At 40.6% G+C, this 20,907-nt stretch overlaps 1 protein-coding gene across 1 annotated transcript in view; it reads right to left on the reverse strand.

The window, feature by feature from the left end:
• The window catches only part of VWA8 (von Willebrand factor A domain containing 8), a 1,436,595-nt gene that overhangs the window by 1,309,056 nt on the left and 106,632 nt on the right, over positions 1-20,907 (reverse strand). Inside the window, exon 4 of the mRNA XM_053707969.1 lies at positions 11,897-12,027. Within this exon, the coding sequence (XP_053563944.1) occupies positions 11,897-12,027 (131 nt within the window). The remainder of the gene's footprint in view (positions 1-11,896; positions 12,028-20,907) is intronic.

A 20,907-nucleotide genomic window follows, 5' to 3' on the forward strand; every position in this document is an offset into this window, starting at 1 on the left:
ACTTATTTACGCCTTTATTTTTATTCCCTTCTAACCCTAGATAGCAGAAACTCTCACTAGAGCAGCTTTAGCCCGCTGTACTTTCCACATACTCCCACCTTACTTATGTAACTAAAATGTAACATTAATGTCTACACTCCACTGGTCTAGATATGACCTACATAGTAGTTACCCCAATGCAACACAAATTATAAATAAAATGAGGTCCTACATATCCAGGCTCCACATTATTGTTAACTGTTACTTACTGTCGTACCCCAGAATCTATTCTGTATCTTTCACTCAATTAACTGAAGTTATTATATTTCTAAGAAGGAACTAGATTATTTCAGGTACATTTCTAACTTTAAACAGGTAGTCAGCCTTTATAGATCTGGAAATGTTATCTCCTATAGTTACCCAAGAGTAACATCTGTATTGCACTTTTATGCCTGTAACACTTTGTTGTTTATTCTTGTATATGTTATACACCTCAATAAAAATCTTTTTTTTTTTTAAAAAAAGGGCATTTAGCTCTTTTACTGCCCAGACCCTAAACTAAAAAATAAAACCCACCCAATAAACCCTTAAAAAAGCCTAACATAAACCCCCTGACGTTCCACTTACAGTTTTTGAAGTCCCGCTTGAACGATCTTCATCCCGACGAAGTCTTCATCCAGGAGGCATCTTCTATCTTGATCCCAAAGGAGCTGAGTGGGTCCATCCTGTAGACATCCGGCGTCGAGCATCCTTTTCATATGGTCGCCGCCGTACACTGAATCTTTAATGCAAGGGACGCAATTCAAGATGGCGTCCCTTGCATTCCTATTGGCTGAAAAATTAGAATCAGCCAATAGGAATTAGGGCTGCTAAAATCCTATTGGCTGTTCAAATCAGCCAATAGAATTTAAGGAAATATCATTCTATTGGCTAATTCGACCGTATGAAGAGGATGCTCCACGGCGGATGTCTTCAGGATGGACCTGCACCGCGCCGGCTGAATGAAGATCGAAGAGGACGTCTGGATGAAGACTTCTTTCCGTCTGGATGAGGACTTCACCGGCTGGATGAAGATCCTTCAAGCGGGACTTCAACAACTGTAAGTGGATCGTTGGGGGGTTAGTGTTAGGTTTTTGAATTTTTTTGGGGTGTTTTTTTTTTTAGATTAGGGTTTGGGCAATGTAAAAGAGCTAAATGCCCTTTTAAGGCCAATGCCCATACAAATGCCCTTTTCAGGGCAATGATTAGCTTAGGTTATTTTAGATAGTTTTTTTATTTGGGGGGATTAGTTGAGTGGTGGGTTTTACTGTTTGAATTTTTTTTACAGGTAGAAGAGCTGATATCTTTGGGGCAATGCCCCACAAAAGGCCTTTTTAAGGGTCATTGGTAGTTTATTGTAGGCTGGGGGAGATTATTTTGGGGGGGGGCTTTTTATTTTGATAGGGCTATTAGATTAGGTGTAATTATTTTTTTATTTTTGATAATTTGTTTGTTATTTTTCGTAATTTAACGTTTGATTTTTTTTTTGTAATTTAGTTAGTTTTTATTTTTTGTAATAAGATGCTTTTTGTAATTTTTAGAAGTACCAGGATTAGACCATTCCTTAGTAATCATATTAGAGATATCATCTGAAATAGGAAAAAATTCAGGAGTAACCTCAGAAGTCTTAAAAACAGAATTCAAACATTTGCTATTCTTGTTATCAAGAGGACTAGATTCCTCAATACCCAAAGTAAACAATACTTCCTTTAACAAAGAACGAATATATTCACTCTTAAAAAGAATGATTTGTCAATTTCAGTTTCTTAAGTAGGATCCTCTGAGCCAGAGAAATCCTCATCAGCAGAAAATACTTCAGTATGCTGTTGATCAATACAAAGTTCATCAGATTTATGAGAAGTTAGGAAAGACCTTTTACGTTTATTTGAAGGCAGATTAGCAGTCATAGCCTTCTCTATGGCTGCAGCAATATAATATTTAATATCTACAGGAATATCATGTACATTAGTCTGTGAAGGTTTAGTGCCACATACTTGAGCTGAAGAAGGAATATCAGCTAATTTACAACATACACACTTAGCTTTGGTAGATTTGTTTTCAGGCAACTTGGTTCCTACAGTAACATCAGAGGCAGGATCTTGCAAAATGTAACAAAAAAAGAAAAAATAACATTTAAACAAAATATACAATTTCCTCAATAGCAGTTTCAGGAATGGGAAAAAATGCTTATGAAAAAATACTTATATGCAAAACAAAAGCAAACATCATAGCCCTCTATAACAAATGAAAGCAGAGAGCAATAGAGGGAGAGACTTAATATAACACATTATTTGGCACCAAAAATGACGCCAACAAAGATGACGCAAATGCATTTTGCGTCATCGCGAGCCTAATTTGCCCACAAAAATTTGAAAAAAGAAAACCAAAGTTACAACTAGCTGGAAACCCAGGTAAGAAAAAAAATTACAAAATTTTCCCAAAACATAATTTTCCATGCTGAAACTGTTAGACTGCTGTCAGGATTCTTCACTGCATGCATTTACCTTTAAGCCTCTACCTGCATTCTCTAAGCCCTGCCCACAGAGTCTTTAAATCACCTGTTCATCCAAGGGCAGGTGCTTAGTATTTTGTTGCTTTGACAGAGTAACTCCTGCTCATGCTGAGCTCACATATTCCTCCTGGAATAACTTGCTTACCAGCTTCTTTTGGATTACAAATACCTTTCCGTTACGCAGCTACTGTTGCAGATTCTCTCCTACTGAAGTTACTTTCCATTTGCAATTTATTGTCTCCGCTTCATAACATCTTCAGCAATTGCCGTTCCTATCAGAGGACACACTTCAAGCCAGCTTACCGTTCCGTTTTGGAGTTTTAGTCTCCCCCTGAAAGACATCAGCCTGACCCCTCTGGGAATACATCCCAGCTGCTTTACCGAGATCTACTAGCCGCAACTGGTTTCCACAGATTACCGGGGCTCGCTAGCGTCTTGCGCTGTCAATCAACCAGCGTGTCAGCGAGAGACTCCTCCCCGGCCTGCTGCGCTCAGACCTCAGAACGCTGCTTGCTGCAGCTGCAGACACAGGTAAAGGAACTGATTACCTTTCTAGAGAAGGAATTGTATTTGGGAACATTTGATGCAATTGGTTCTTTCAGTGTGCTAATCTCTTGTGGGAATCCTCAATACGAATTAACCGGAGGCTTCAGCCATTATAGATAACCTCTTGTTATACCCTTCTTCCTGTGAATCTGTAAACTACTTGTGACAAGAATTACAGTTATATATATATATATTAAATCACTCTCTTACCTTCAACTGATATCACTGACCACTATAGTGATACCAAACCAAGGGGGTGAAACATTCTAACCACTTCATCTACCAGTTCTGCAGTTGTGTTTCACAAGTCACAAAGTCTGTTCAGTCATTACATAATACTAAGCCATACAAGATCATGGAACCAGCAGAACTTCCTCAAGTGGTCTACAATTTATCTCAGAAAATAGATAAAATAGCTCACGCAGTGAGGGAGCTACAGATCGAGAAAAAGACTCTAAAAGACCTATTCAAGGACTCCATAGCTGCTAGATCAGCTCACGATTCTGTACCTGAACCCCAGATATCTCTCCCTGAGACTTTCAGTGGAAACAGACGCAACTACAAACAATTCAAAAACGCCTGTCACTTACTTTTTACTTTGCGTCCTAAAACCTATACTACTGAGAAATAAGAGTTTTAACCGTTATCACATTCCTCAGAGGGGAGCCCAGGGTTTGGGCAGACAATTTATGTGAACATGAGGATTCTGCCCTTGCCACTTTAGAATCTTTCTTCAGTGTTATGGATGATTTATACTCAGATAAGGACACTCAACTGACCGCTGAGGCTCGCATGAGAGACCTCAAACAGGGCAAGAGGCCCGTAGAAGAATACATTGCGGAGTTCAAACTCTATGCTTCTGACTCCCTCTGGAGCCCTATAGCACTCCGTAACCAATTCCGTTTAGGTTTGGCGGAGAATCTGAAGGATGAATTGGCAAGGATCGAACTACCTCCTACCTTAGAAGCTTTGATGAAGATCTCCTCTCAAATTGACAGAAGACTTAGAGAGAGACGTGGAGAGAAGTTCCATAGTGACTTATACGTTAAGCATACTGCTTCCTCAAGCCAACTTAAGCCCTCACCACCTACATCTGTTCCTATGGAGATTGGGGTTGTTAGAGAACCTTTATCAAGTGAAGAGAGGATGAGGCATAAGACTAGGAACCTCTGCATGTACTGTGGAGATCCAACTCACTCAGTGTATCAATGTCCTATTCTCCAGAAGAACAAGAAAAGTAAGTCCACCATTATTTGTTCCTCTCATGAGGTTCATAAGAAATCCACTTACTGTAACCTATCTCTATTCTTGCAGTGGGATCAGAAAAGACTACCAGCTGAAGCCATCATTGATTCCTGGGCTTTTGGGAACTTCATCGACTCTCAGCTTGTAAAATTAAATAAAATCCCACTTGTGTTAAAAGAGATACCACTTGTACTTCGTGTTATTGATGGGTCCACTATACGTAATGGTCCTATTACACATCATACTGTTCCTTTGAGAGTTGTTACAGAAAAGGGCCATACTGAATTCATCTCTTTCGATGTTTTGCCTTCTCCTCATTTCCCTGTAGTCTTAGGTATAACCTGGTTAAAATTACATGAGCCTTCCATAGTCTGGACCTCCTCAAAGATATCCTTCAGTTCCACATACTGTCAAACCACCTGTTTCCCACAGCATCACCTTCTTCATGCTCTTCCTGATCCACAGATTCTACCTGACTATTATAAGGATTTTGCTGATGTATTCAGTAAGTCTGAAGCTGACACCCTTCCACCCCATCGACCGTATGATTGCCCTATCCAACTACAGCCAGGGGCAAGCATACCATTTGGGCACATCTATCCATTAAACGAATCCGAATTAGAATATCTCAAGAACTATCTTGAGGAAAACCTCAAGAAGGGATTCATAAGACCTTCCACTTCTCCCGCCGAAGCCGGCATGTTCTTTGTGAGGAATAAGGATGATTCACTTAGACCTATCATCGATTATCGCGAGCTTAACAAGCGGACCATAAAAAATCTGTATCCGTTACCATTGATTCCGGAGATGATTGAACGCCTATCTGACGCTACCATCTTCTCCAAACTCGACCTCAGAGGAGCGTACAATTTGGTACGGATACAGGAAGGTCATGAATGGCTCACAGCTTTCCGCACTAGATATGGGCTGTTTGAGTACCTGGTGATGCCTTTTGGATTGTGCAACGCTCCGGCGACTTTCCAAAATTTTATAAATGACATTTTCAGAGATTTGCTAGATGTCTGTATGGTCGTGTACCTCAACGACATTTTAATTTATTCTAAGACCTTAAAGGATCACATCAAACATCTCCACTGGGTACTCTTCAGACTTCGTACTCACAAGCTTTATGCCAAGGCAGAGAAGTGCCAATTTCATTGCACAGAGATTTCATTCTTGGGTTATGACATCTCCCCTGAAGGTATAAAGATGCAACATAAGAAGGTAGACACTGTATTGGACTGGCCTCAACCAGCCAATAGGAAGGAGCTACAACGTTTTCTTGGCTTTTCCAACTATTATCGGAAATTTATCAAGGGATTCTCCAAAATAGTAAAACCTTTAACTCAACTCATGACCCAGTCCAAACCTTTCAATTGGACCAAGGAAGCGTCCACAGCTTTTGAGTTCCTCAAGACTAGTTTCTCCAAAGCACCTATACTCCGATTCCCTGATGCCTCATTGCCTTACATCCTTGAAGTTGATTCATCAGACTTTGCCATAGGGGCTGTACTCTCACAACGCCAGTCTATGACGGAACCCTTGCACCCAGTCTCGTTTTTTTCCAAAACTAAGTCTTCTGCGGAGATGAATTACACTATTGGAGACAAAGAACTCCTTGCCATTCGCAGAGCTTTAGAGAACTGGAGACATCTATTGGAGGGAGCTAAGTTTCCTGTCACAATTTACACAGACCATAAAAATCTCCAATATCTCCAGAACAATAAAACCTTATCAGCGAGACAGGTCCGTTGGAGCCTTTATTTCTCCAGGTTTGACTTCATTATCCAATACAGACCTGCCAACAACAACGGGAAGGCTGATGCTCTCTCTAGGAGAGATGTTAGACCTTCTATAACACATGAGATCCAGTCAGTGATTCCCCAAGAACGTTTCATAGGTATCACTACACCTTTCCTATCTGAGATTAAGAGACATCAAAGACAAGACGATGAAATTACAGGTTACCAAGTAGAGAAAAAAGACGGTTTCATCTATCACAAGGATAAGCTTTATGTACCTCAAGCTCTAAGGAACCAGGTTTTAAAATATCATCACGACATCCCAACCTTAGGTCATCCTGGTGTCAGGCGTACCTTGGACTTACTAAACCGATCATACTGGTGGCCCAAAATGAAGCAAACGGTTAAGGATTATGTTGGTACCTGTTCCACCTGCATTACCTCAAAACATGAAAGGTTAAGACCTTATGGGCTATTGATGTCTCTACCTATTCCTAGTCGTCCTTGGGAACAAATAAGTATGGACTTCATTGTTGAATTACCCATATCACAAAAACAGAACACCATACTTGTTGTAATAGATATGTTCACCAAGATGGGGCACTTCATTCCCTACCATAAAGTCCCTTCATCTTCGGAAACAGCTCGTCTTTTCTTAGACAATATCGTTAAACTACATGGCGTACCTGCTAGGGTGATCACTGACAGAGGAACGCAATTCACCTCGCGATTCTGGTCTACATTGTCCAAACTCCTTCAAGTTGATCATAGATTCACAACAGCTTACCACCCCCAAACCAACGGGCAGACGGAACGTTTGAATCAATGGCTGGAGGAATATCTCCGTTGTTTTTGTTCCTACCAGCAAGACCAGTGGATCTCCTACTTACCCATGGCTGAGTATGCCTACAACAACTTAACCAGCTCATCTACAAATTGTTCACCTTTTTTTGCAAATTATGGTTTTCACCCTACTCTCTTCCTCAACACTACCTCAAGTACTGATTCACCCAATTTGGATGATTTCACCATTAGGATTTTAGACAATTTTGATTTTATCAAAAGTAATATTCAGAATGCTCAAGCTACGCAGAAAAGACATTACGATCTCAGAAGAAGAACTCCCCCCAATTACTCCGTCGGGGACCGGGTTTGGCTTTCCACAAAGAACTTGAAACTTCAAGTTCCAAGCAAGAAACTTGCTAGAAAGTTTATTGGTCCTTTTGTAATAACCCGGGTAGTCAACCCTAACGCTGTCACCTTGCAATTACCCATCGGAATGAAGGTGCATCCGACCTTCCACGTCTCTCTTCTAAAACCTTATATCGGATCTAGACAACAAGAACCCATCCGTGCTGACTCCTCAGTTATAACTGATAGTCAAGTATACGAAGTTCATTCCGTTCTGGACTCCCGTTACAAGGGTTCAGTACTGCAATATCTTATTCACTGGAAGGGTTATCCTTCAGAAGACGACTCTTGGGAGGATGCCTCAGAAGTTGATGCTCCTAGGCTCATCTCTACTTTTCACAGTCGCTTTACGGATAGACCTAGACCTCAAGCTGTGGGACAGCTTTCTTGAGGAGGGGGTGATGTCAGGATTCTTCACTGCATGCATTTACCTTTAAGCCTCTACCTGCATTCTCTAAGCCCTGCCCACAGAGTCTTTAAATCACCTGTTCATCCAAGGGCAGGTGCTTAGTATTTTGTTGCTTTGACAGAGTAACTCCTGCTCATGCTGAGCTCACATATTCCTCCTGGAATAACTTGCTTACCAGCTTCTTTTGGATTACAAATACCTTTCCGTTACGCAGCTACTGTTGCAGATTCTCTCCTACTGAAGTTACTTTCCATTTGCAATTTATTGTCTCCGCTTCATAACATCTTCGGCAATTGCCGTTCCTATCAGAGGACACACTTCAAGCCAGCTTACCGTTCCGTTTTGGAGTTTTAGTCTCCCCCTGAAAGACATCAGCCTGACCCCTCTGGGAATACATCCCAGCTGCTTTACCGAGATCTACTAGCCGCAACTGGTTTCCACAGATTACCAGGGCTCGCTAGCGCCTTGCACTGTCAATCAACCAACGTGTCAGCGAGAGACTCCTCCCCGGCCTGCTGCGCTCAGACCTCAGAACGCTGCTTGCTGCAGCTGCAGACACAGGTAAAGGAACTGATTACCTTTCTAGAGAAGGAATTGTATTTGGGAGCATTTGATGCAATTGGTTCTTTCAGTGTGCTAATCTCTTGTGGGAATCCTCAATACGAATTAACCGGAGGCTTCAGCCATTACAGATAACCTCTTGTTATCCCCTTCTTCCTGTGAATCTGTAAACTACTTGTGACAAGAATTACAGTTATACATATATATATTAAATCACTCTCTTACCTTCAACTGATATCACTGACCACTATAGTGATACCAAACCAAGGGGGTGAAACATTCTAACCACTTCATCTACCAGTTCTGCAGTTGTGTTTCACAAGTCACAAAGTCTGTTCAGTCATTACAACTGCAAAGGGAAATAAACATAGACCTGACTCATGGCAAATATATGCAATATATATTTAAAACTTAAAAAATATAAAGTGCCAAACATAGCTGAGAGTGTTTTAAAAAGATATATACTTACCTGAAGACACCCATCCACATATAGCAGATAGCCAAACCAGTACTGAAACATATCAGCAGAGGTAATGGTAGAGGAGTGTAATGTCAATCGGTAAAGGGAGGTGGCAGATGAATCCCCACGACCGAATTTACAGAGAGCCTTATAATAGATTTCCCATAGGTGAAAACATGGTATCATCAGGCAATACTCCCTTCACATCCCTCAGACAAACAATGCACTTTGAGAGGAACTGGGCTTCAAAATGCTTAGAAGCGCCTTTCACAGAAGAAATCAAGCACAACTTGCTTCTCCATCCTCCAACGAAGGCAAAGTTTGCAAAACTGAGTTATGTGTGAGGTGGGAGGTGTATTTATAGGCATTTTGAGGTTTGGGAAACTTTGCCCCCTCCTGGTAGGAATATATATCCCATACGTCACTAGCTCATGGGCTCTTGCCACTTACATGAAAGAAATATATATATATTGCTATACTTTGCCTATATATTTATATATATATATATATATATATATATATATATATATATATATATATATATATATATATATATATATATATATATATATATATATATATATATATATATATATGAAGCAAGAAAGGCACTCTCCGTGATAACCACCAAACTTTCACCTAAAGTAAAGTTTGGTGGTTATCACGGAAAGTGCCTTTCTTGCTTCATTTCTATATTACATTATTTTAAGTGCACCCCGGAAGCTGTGTCCTAATAGTGAGTGTGGGATCCATTTGGAATACTATATATATATATATATATATATATATATATATATATATATATATATATATATATAATGAGTAATGCACTCGCCAGGACTTTTCAGAAGTTTAATTTCAATATGTGAACGTTTTCGGGGGGTTAGCCCCTTCTTCAGACATACAAAGATACAATATGTCTGAAGAAGGGGCTAACCCCCTGAAAACGTTCACATATTCGAATTAATCTTCTGAAAAGTCCTGGCGAGTGCACTCCTCATTATTTTCTATTTACTTATCTGTTGCACCCTGGGCATTGGAACTGGATTTCTGGAGTGCTTGTCTATCCTGAACTTTTATATATATATATATATATATATATATATATATTGCTATACTTTGCCTGCCTTTTTCTCCTAACACCTGAGACCTCGGGGCCCATTTAACAAGCTCCATAGGGAGCTTGTGGGCCCATGTTTCTGGCAAGTCTTCAGACTCGCCAGAAACACAAGTTATGGAGCTGGGGTCTAAAGAATCGCCAGAAATCAACCCAATTGAGTACGATCGGGTTAATTGACACCCCCTACTGGCGGCCGATTGGTCGCAAGTCTGCAGTGGGCGGCGTTGCACCAGCAGCTCTTGTAAGCTGCTGGTGCAATGCTGAATATGGAGAGTGTATTGCTCTCCGTATTCAGCGAGGTCTTGCGGACCTGAGCCCTTATAACTTTTTTGTGCAATGTTTTTTAATAATTTTTATTAGAAAGTGTTATTATGAGTGTAATTGTGCGCGCATTAACTTCAAGCGATCGCATTTACTTTCAACTTGTAATACGAACGCTATATCTGACGTGCACAAACAGCCGTGATTAACCCCTTTTCGCTCACAAGTAACTGTTAGCACACCACTCGTAATTGTTATTTTCTGTATTTCTACTGGAATGATGAGGTTATCTTCTAAGTTCAAAAACATGTATTAAATATAGATTTCAAATAAATACACTGTGCATTTATTCTGTAGAACTAGTTTATTTTATTTCATGTTAAAAACTAAATAATTTTTAAATATTTTATGTCCCACACCATAGATTTTACGTCCAAACCAAAATATTTTTTTAGAATATATGTGAAGTAACAAAGTTTTGACTTCAAACAATATGGTGTACCTTAAAGGGACAGTCTAGTCAAAATTAAACTTTCATTACTTAGATAGGGTATGCGATTTTAAGCAGCTTTCCGACTCACTTTTATCATCAAATTTGCTTTGTTCTCTTGGTATTCTTTGTTGACAGCTAAACCTAGGTAGGCTCATATGCTATTTTCTAAGCCCTTGAAGGGCGCCTCTTATCTCAGTGCATTGTGAAAGTTTTTTTACAGCTAGGCCGCGCTAGTTCATGTGTGCCATATAGCTAACATTGAGCTCACTTACCTAGGAGTCAGCACTGATTGGCTAAATTGTCAAAAGAAATGAAATAAGGTGGAAGTCGGCAGAGGTAAAAAGTAAATTAATATAACTGTGTTGGTTATGCAAAACTGGGGAATGGGTAATAATGGGATTAACTATGTTTTTAAATAATACAAATTCTGAAGTAGACTTTTAATTAGTCTTTTGTGTTACGTTTAACATCATGAATAATTCCAAAATTATGAAGCTAAATAAAAATAAAAGAAATTCTTTTAACAAAATAATCTCCCGAGATTACTCTACCATATATACCATATAGATAACACTGAGCTCACTCCCAAGGAGTTACCTAGGAGTCAGCACTGATTGGCTAAAATGCAAGTCATTTAAAATAACTGAAATAAGGAGGCAGTCTGCAGAGGCTTAGATACAAGGTTATCACAGAGGTAAAGAGTATATTAATATAACAGTGTTGGTTATGCAAAACTGGGGAATGGGTAATAAAGGGATTATCTATATTTTTAAACAATAAGAAATCTGGAGTAGACTGCCCCTTTAATTGGTCTTTTGTGTTTTATGTCAAATAACATGAATGATTACCAGATTCTTGTTACAAAATAATCTCCTGAGTTTACTCTACTGATATATTATAAATGCATTACATGATATCCAAAGAAATGCAGAGATAATGAAAAATTATGTGGAAAAAAATTCTACGTCTGACACTTTGGAATTGCCAAGCAACAGCCACACAAGCACACAAATCACCTATTATGTTCAGCTTGCACCTACCAAGCAGGAACTTTTGTGGGAGTTACACAGAATTTGAGGGTCAATAGTGGAAAAAAACATCATGCTCTAGCAAGTTATTAAATCAAGAAATGTGACAGATGGAACTACAAAGAAGTCTAAAGATTTTACTATTAAACCAAAGAAATATTTCTAGCATTATTTGAAAAGCATCATTTTGTATTTCTTACTAAACAGTTAAATAACCACTCAATGAAAAATGTTTCTAATTTTTGCAAAAAAAATGCTAATTGTGCAAAATGTTTATACTAAGAAAAAATATACTAAGCAGTTGTCTTACCAAATATTGCATAGCAATCGATCGTCTGAGAGGTCCAGGAGGACCAATAAGAAAGACATCTTGTCCCAGGAGGTCTTTCTGCATAATCCATCTGAGATGTTGCACCACTGTCTGGCATAATGGATCAGGAACTATGTATATATAAAGGAAAGCACAAAACAGACAAAATAGTATAAAAGTAAATAAAAATAGACTTGGCCAATGTGTCTTATGTTCTGCTTGGTACACATTTTTTGTAAAATAAGAGAAATCTAGAATGTTTCATTTATATCTGCTTATTTTAAAGTGTAAAAGAATGAGAGTACTTTATGTAAACGTGGAGGAAAACACAATCCATTCGCTGACATTCAATGGCTGAAAGAAAAGCAATACAAATACATTCAGAAAATGTATTTAAAGGGATAGTAAAGTCCAAATTAAACTTTCATGATTCAGATAGGGAATGTCATTTTAAACAACTTTCTAATTTACTTTTATCATCAAATTTGCTTTGTTCTCTTGTTATTCTTAGTTGAAAGCCAAACCTATGTAGGCTCATATGCTAATTTCTATGCCCTTGAAGGCCGCCTTTCAACTGAATGCATTTGACAGTTTTTCACCACTAGAGGGCATTAGTTCATGTGTTTCATATAGATAACACTGTGCTCATGCACGTAAAGTTATTTAAGAGTCAACACTAATTGCCTGAAATGCAAGTCTGTCAAAAGATCTGAGATAAGGAGGCAGTCAGCAGAAGGTAAAAAGTATATTTCTATAACCGTGTTGGTTATGCAAAACTGGGCCATGGTAAATAAAGGGATTATCTATATTTTTAAACAATAACATTTTTGGTGTTACTATCCCTTTAAAAATACTTTATTCATTTTACATGTATAATAAAAGATGTTACACCAACACAGCTGGTAGGGCAGGTTTTTAGGCTTAAATAAGCAGCAACTGCCAAATTACCCATATAGGAAGGATCTTTTTACTATATATTTTTTTTTATTATTATTTTATTGAGATTCAATTTTAGGGTATACAAAACATGAATGTCAGTTTAGAATATACAACAACAGACAAGAGAGGAAACAATTGTTATACATCCAGCTATTACATAGGTTAACAGCAAGACATTTGTAGAATCAATAAACATAATCTGTACCCAACAAACTGTATGCCTTCTAAAATGAAAACCTATAAGGCCACTCTTGGACCTCACATTATTGCAGAAAGATATAACGTTAAAGAAGGCAACCAAGAACAGTAGGAGACCACTCTTGGATCTCAAATCACGAATCTCAAGTTTCATATTTAATGTAGTGTAGAGCAGGTTCTTATTTCTGCAGTTTGATATGTAAAGCTATAGGAGTAACACTTAGCTCTTCTGGACTTCTTACTGACTATAGCAAGATTTATGAGAGATGTGCAAATATATAGATACAGACCCAGCACGGTTCAGCATGCCCAGTAAATATAATGGAGAATAGGGTAAATAAATAAATGTATATTGGGACGGCCCAGAATAAACACAACAATACTCTGAAGTGACTGAGGAGGTCTGTTTTGTATGCCTACTTCTTATATTGAAAATGGAATATATGTAAGGCTTCTCATTATAAGATAGGTGGACATTTAATTAGGAAGATTCTTCTGGAGAAATATTGTGCAATGAGATGAGATGATAGTCCTCAGCCATTTTATGAATCTAATCGGAGTCTACATTTACTAAATCTATGGATAATAGAGTGCTATGGTTGTGTCATTAAACAATGGAGAGTATCTTTAAGAGCCTAAATCTTGACTCCACTCAGACACCGTGTTGTCTCGGCCGCTGACAACACAGTTAGTAATATAGACAGGAGAGAAGCTATGTTATATCAAGTCAGACTATTGGTTTAGTAGTACTAACTGCTCTAAAATGTTATCCTTATAAGAAAGACATTATGCTATCTAAATGAATAACAGTAGGAAACATATTATTACAATACTAGCTATGAATAATTGTTCCTTATCATGGATAAAACTATTTGCCAACACCCAGGCTAGAAAAATATAAAGATTGTTCAACTCTATAAAACATATAAGGCATTAATATATCAGCTCAACCTCTTAGGTCTATTAAACTTCATATAGAACAGTCAAAGACAATCAAATAGCACCAGTCTCCTTAAAATTAAGTGGGGTATTGCCAAAACAGTTGATCACATTCTAACTAGTTAAACATATGCGTGTTAATAATGTGAGGCATCAAACCATTCTTCTGACCCTTTATCCAATGCCAAGTTTGATTTTGGGGCTACCGCTGTTTGCTGTATTACAGGCAAGGGTGTCTGTGACAGGTTCAAAGTAGAGAACTGGAAGTAAAAGTAAAGGGTGAAGCCACCTCATCCTGGGTTGGAGATAGTGGAAGAGACCATGAATAAGCTGTAATTTAATGTAATGCGTTGTCGATATGACTTGTTATATGTCCGGCATTAGTGCAGCCCGTTCATATGCACTTCGTTTCTGGGGGTGGAGTGTAATGTCTATCATATGAGAGGGCTCAATGAAGCTATAATAAACAATTTGTAATCCGTCATCGTCTATTTCAGAAGTAGCCCACGATTATTCAACTGTTGGGGACACACGCAATCTGTAGACAGTACTGGCACGGGTGTATAGTAAGTATAGTCGCTCTCCTCTCCGGTATTGCAATGACCTCCTCGATCTCCAACCTCACATGTCCCATAACTAATTGTGAAGTCAGAACATTATCTGAAGTTGTCATCATGTCGCTCAACTTCTCCACTTTATCAGTGTCTTTCCATGCCGCACGTACACTCTCTTCTAGCCGCGCAAATTGGCTACACAATGCAGAGTCCAGCATCTCTAGTAGTGCACACTTTAAATGCTCCATCCTATAGCTTCAATAGTACTGTTGTAATGGTCATTAGTTAGCTCAGCTGCACAGTATAATTGAACAGTGAGAAGAACAGTCTGTTCCGGACTGTATTTACCCGCGTTTAGGCGGGGGGGGGTGCTGAGATCTGAAGTGAGTCCGCCGTCAAAGGCCCCAGCGGTCTAGTTCAGGAGACCACAGTCATAATAACACCAAACAGAGTGCCAGCTAGATCCTCAGATCCCACAGCAGAGATACAAAGTAGATTTAACAACAAGATGGTCCGATGTTACATGAATAATCGGCGGATTATCCATCTCATGTCAGGAGCTCCTGAAATTGCGACCATTCATGGCCGCCGCCTAGACACGCCCCTCATCTTTTTACTATTTAAAGGGACACTGAACCCACATTTTTTCTTTCATGATTCAGCTAGAGCATGCAGTTTTAAGCAACTTTCTAATTTACTCCTATTATCAATTTTCTTCATTCTCTTGCTATCTTTATTTGAAAAGCAAGAATGTAAGTTTAGAAGCTGGCCCATTTCTGGTTCACAACCTGGGTTGTGCTTGCTGATTGGACAGCACCGATCCAAACAAGTGCTGTCCAGGGTCCGAACCAAAAATTGGCTGTCTCGACCGACAACGTACAGAGTACGTCCAACAAAAAATGTTCGTTAACGACCAAGGACGTACCCTGTACTTCATCAGGGGTTTCAAGTGGTGGAAGCGATCCTGATCTCTTCCAGACACTTTGAGGGTATTGCAGCGATGCCTCAATATTGAGGCATCGTGCAATACCCTTTACTAACCATCCGATGCAGAGAGAGCCACTCTGGAGGATATCCGGCAGAGAAGGCAGTATCACGCGCGGGAGCGCGCATAGGCATGGGTACGTGCACGGTAGTTGAGGCACGCGCACGGGGGCGGGAGCGTGTGGGAGCGCTACACTATGGGACAAAGTGTAAAGGAAAGGAGGGAGAGAGGAGGGGGGGAAATGTTATCTAAGGAATTTGGGAGGGCGTGAGGGGTAGGTTATTGAGGGGGGCATCTAGGCTACGGAAAAAAATTAGTTTTTTATTTTTATCTTTTAAAAAAAAGCTAATTATATGGCAAACTGGTTACTGGCAGACAGCTGCCAGTACCCAAGATGGCGGCAAATAGGTAGAGGGGGCTAAGGGGAGATCCTACAAGGCTTTTTATTTTAGTACTGGCAGACTTTCTGCCAGTACTTAAGATGGCAGGGACAATTGTGGGGTGGGGGAGGGAAGAGAGCTGTTTGGGAGGGATCAAGGGGTGGGATGTGTCAGGTGGGAGAGTGATCTCTACACTAAAGCTAAAATTAACCCTACACGCTACCTAATTAACCCCTTCACTGTTGGGCATCATACAAGTGTGATGCGCAGCGGCATTTAGCGGCCTTGTAATTACCAAAAAGCAATGCCAAAGCTATGTCTGCTATTTCTGAACAAAGGGGATCACAGAGAAGCATTTACAACCATTTGTGCCATAATTTCACAAGCTGTTTGTAAATAATTTCAGTGTGAAACCTAAAGTTTGTAAAAAAGTGAACAATTTTTTTTTATTTGATCGCATTTGGCGGCGAAATGGTGTCATGAAATATACCAAAATGGGCCTAGATCAATACTTTGGGTTGTCTTCTACACTTCACTAAAGCTAAAATTAACCCTACAGGCCCCCTATTTAACCCCTTCACTGCTGGGCATAATACACGTGTGGTGCACAGCAGCATTTAGCGGCCTTCTAATTACCAAAAAGCAACGCCAAAGCCATATATCGCTGCTATTTCTGAACAAAGGGGATCCCAGAGAAGCATTTAGAACCATTTGTGCCATAATTGCACAAGCTGTTTGTAAATAAGTTCAGTGAGAGACCTAAAGTTCGTGAAAAACGCATTTGGCGGTGAAATAGTGGCATGAAATATACGAAAATGGGCGTAGATCAATACGTTGGGTTGTCTACTAAAATATATATATATATATATAACATAATTTATGCTTACCTGATAAATTCCTTTCTTCTGTTGTGTGATCAGTCCACGGGTCATCATTACTTCTGGGATATAACTCCTCCCCAACAGGAAATGCAAGAGGATTCACCCAGCAGAGCTGCATATAGCTCCTCCCCTCTACGTCAGTCCCAGTCATTCGACCAAGAATCAACGAGAAAGGAGTAACCAAGGGTGAAGTGGTGACTGGAGTATAATTTTAAAAAATATTTACCTGCCTTAAAAACAGGGCGGGCCGTGGACTGATCACACAACAGAAGAAAGGAATTTATCAGGTAAGCATAAATTATGTTTTCTTCTGTTATGTGTGATCAGTCCACGGGTCATCATTACTTCTGGGATACCAATACCAAAGCAAAAGTACACGGATGACGGGAGGGATAGGCAGGCTCATTATAGAGAAGGAACCACTGCCTGAAGAACCTTTCTCCCAAAAATAGCCTCCGAAGAAGCAAAAGTATCAAATTTGTAAAATTTGGAAAAAGTATGAAGCGAAGACCAAGTTGCAGCCTTGCAAATCTGTTCAACAGAGGCCTCATTCTTAAAGGCCCAAGTGGAAACCACAGCTCTAGTGGAGTGGGCTGTAATTCTTTCAGGAGGCTGCTGTCCAGCAGTCTCATAGGCTAAACGTATTATGCTACGAAGCCAAAAAGAGAGAGAGGTAGCAGAAGCTTTTTGACCTCTCCTCTGTCCAGAATAAACGACAAACAGGGAAGAAGTTTGACGAAAATCTTTAGTTGCCTGCAAGTAGAACTTGAGGGCACGAACTACATCCAGATTGTGTAGAAGACGTTCCTTCTTTGAAGAAGGATTTGGACACAAGGATGGAACAACAATCTCTTGATTGATATTCCTGTTAGTAACTACCTTAGGTAAGAACCCAGGTTTAGTACGCAGAACTACCTTGTCTGAGTGAAAAATCAGATAAGGAGAATCACAATGTAATGCTGATAACTCAGAGACTCTTCGAGCCGAGGAAATAGCCATTAAAAACAGAACTTTCCAAGATAACAATTTTATATCAATGGAATGAAGGGGTTCAAACGGAACACCCTGTAAAACGTTAAGAACTAAGTTTAAACTCCATGGTGGAGCAACAGCTTTAAACACAGGCTTGATCCTAGCTAAAGCCTGACAAAAGGCCTGGACGTCTGGATTTTCTGACAGACGCCTGTGTAACAAGATGGACAGAGCTGAAATCTGTCCCTTTAATGAACTAGCCGATAAACCCTTTTCTAAGCCTTCTTGTAGAAAGGACAAGATCCTAGAGATCCTAACCTTACTCCAGGAGTAACGTTTGGATTCACACCAGTATAGGTATTTACGCCATATTTTATGGTAAATCTTTCTGGTAACAGGCTTCCTAGCCTGTATCAGGGTATCAATAACCGACTCAGAAAAACCACGTTTTGATAAAATCAAGCGTTCAATTTCCAAGCAGTCAGCTTCAGAGAAGTTAGATTTTGATGTTTGAACGGACCCTGTATCAGAAGGTCCTGTCTTAGAGGTAGAGACCAAGGCGGACAGGATGACATGTCCACTAGATCTGCATACCAAGTCCTGCGTGGCCATGCAGGTGCTATTAGAATCACTGATGCTCTCTCCTGTTTGATTTTGGCAATCAATCGAGGAAGCAGCGGGAAGGGTGGAAACACATAAGCCATCCCGAAGTTCCAAGGTGCTGTCAAAGCATCTATCAGAACCGCTCCCGGATCCCTGGATCTGGACCCGTAGTGAGGAAGCTTGGCGTTCTGGCGAGACGCCATGAGATCTATCTGTGGTTTGCCCCAACGTCGAAGTATTTGGGCAAAGACCTCCGGATGAAGTTCCCACTCCCCCGGATGAAAAGTCTGGCGACTCAAGAAATCCGCCTCCCAGTTCTCCACTCCCGGGATGTGGATTGCTGACAGGTGGCAAGAGTGAGACTCTGCCCATCGAATTATCTTTGATACTTCCATCATTGCTAGGGAGCTTTTTGTCCCTCCCTGATGGTTGATGTAAGCTACAGTCGTGATCTTGTCCGACTGAAACCTGATGAACCCCCGAGTTGTTAATTGGGGCCAAGCCAGAAGGGCATTGAGAACTGCTCTCAATTCCAGAATGTTTATTGGAAGGAGACTCTCCTCCTGATTCCATAATCCCTGAGCCTTCAGAGAATTCCAGACAGCGCCCCAACCTAGTAGGCTGGCGTCTGTTGTTACAATTGTCCAGTCTGGCCTGCTGAATGGCATCCCCCTGGACAGGTGTGGCCGATGAAGCCACCATAGAAGAGAATTTCTGGTCTCTTGATTCAGATTCAGAGTAGGGGACAAATCTGAGTAATCCCCATTCCACTGACTTAGCATGCATAATTGCAGCGGTCTGAGGTGTAGGCGTGCAAAAGGTACTATGTCCATTGCCGCTACCATTAAGCCGATCACCTCCATGCATTGAGCTACTGACGGGTGTTGAATGGAATGAAGGACACGGCATGCATCTTGAAGCTTTGTTAACCTGTCCTCTGTCAGGTAAATCTTCATTTCTACAGAATCTATAAGAGTCCCCAAGAATGGAACTCTTGTGAGAGGAAAAAGAGAACTCTTCTTTTCGTTCACTTTCCATCCATGCGACCTTAGAAATGCCAGAACTAACTCTGTATGAGACTTGGCAGTTTGAAAGCTTGAAGCTTGTATTAGAATGTCGTCTAGGTACGGAGCTACCGAAATCCCTCGCGGTCTTAGTACCGCCAGGAGAGCACCTAGAATCTTTGTGAAGATTCTTGGGGCCGTAGCCAATCCGAATGGAAGAGCTACAAACTGGTAGTGCCTGTCTAGGAAGGCAAACCGTAGATACCGGTGATGATCTTTGTGGATCGGTATGTGAAGGTAAGCATCTTTTAAATCCACTGTGGTCATGTACTGACCCTTTTGGATCATGGGCAAGATTGTCCGAATAGTTTCCATTTTGAACGATGGAACTCTTAGGAATTTGTTTAGAATCTTTAAATCTAAGATTGGTCTGAAAGTTCCCTCTTTTTTGGGAACCACAAACAGGTTTGAGTAGAACCCTTGTCCTTGTTCCGACCGCGGAACCGGATGGATCACTCCCATTAATAACAGATCTTGTACACAGCGTAGAAACGCTTCTTTCTTTATCTGGTTTGTTGACAATCTTGACAGATGAAATCTCCCTCTTGGGGGAGATAATTTGAAGTCTAGAAGGTATCCCTGAGATATGATCTCTAGTGCCCAGGGATCCTGAACATCTCTTGCCCAGGCCTGGGCGAAGAGAGAAAGTCTGCCCCCCACTAGATCCGGTCCCGGATCGGGGGCTCTCGGTTCATGCTGTCTTTGGGGCAGCAGCAGGTTTCCTGGCCTGTTTGCCCTTGTTCCAGGACTGGTTGGGCTTCCAGCCTTGCCTGTAACGAGCAACAGCTCCTTCTTGTTTTGGTGCAGTGGAGGTTGATGCTGCTCCTGTTTTGAAATTCCGAAAGGGACGAAAATTAGACTGTCTAGCCTTAGCTTTGGCTTTGTCTTGAGGTAGGGCGTGGCCCTTACCTCCTGTAATGTCAGCGATAATTTCTTTCAAACCGGGCCCAAATAAGGACTGCCCCTTGAAAGGTATATTAAGTAATTTGGACTTAGAAGTAACATCAGCTGACCAGGATTTTAGCCACAGTGCCCTACGTGCCTGTATGGCGAATCCTGAGTTCTTAGCCGTAAGTTTGGTTAAATGTACTACGGCCTCCGAAATGAATGAATTAGCTAGTTTAAGGACTCTAAGCCTGTCCATAATGTCGTCTAGCGTAGATGAACTAAGGTTCTCTTCCAGAGACTCAATCCAAAATGCTGCCGCAGCCGTAATCGGCGCGATACATGCAAGGGGTTGCAAAATAAAACCTTGTTGAACAAACATTTTCTTAAGGTAACCCTCTAATTTTTTATCCATTGGATCTGAAAAGGCACAGCTATCCTCCACCGGGATAGTGGTACGCTTAGCTAGAGTAGAAACTGCTCCCTCCACCTTAGGGACCGTTTGCCATAAGTCCCGAGTGGTGGCGTCTATTGGAAACATCTTTCTAAATATTGGAGGGGGTGAGAACGGCACACCGGGTCTATCCCACTCCTTAGTAACAATTTCAGTT

Source organism: Bombina bombina, chromosome 3, assembly GCF_027579735.1.
Source record: "Bombina bombina isolate aBomBom1 chromosome 3, aBomBom1.pri, whole genome shotgun sequence".
In the NCBI taxonomy this organism is placed as follows: Eukaryota; Metazoa; Chordata; class Amphibia; order Anura; family Bombinatoridae; genus Bombina; species Bombina bombina.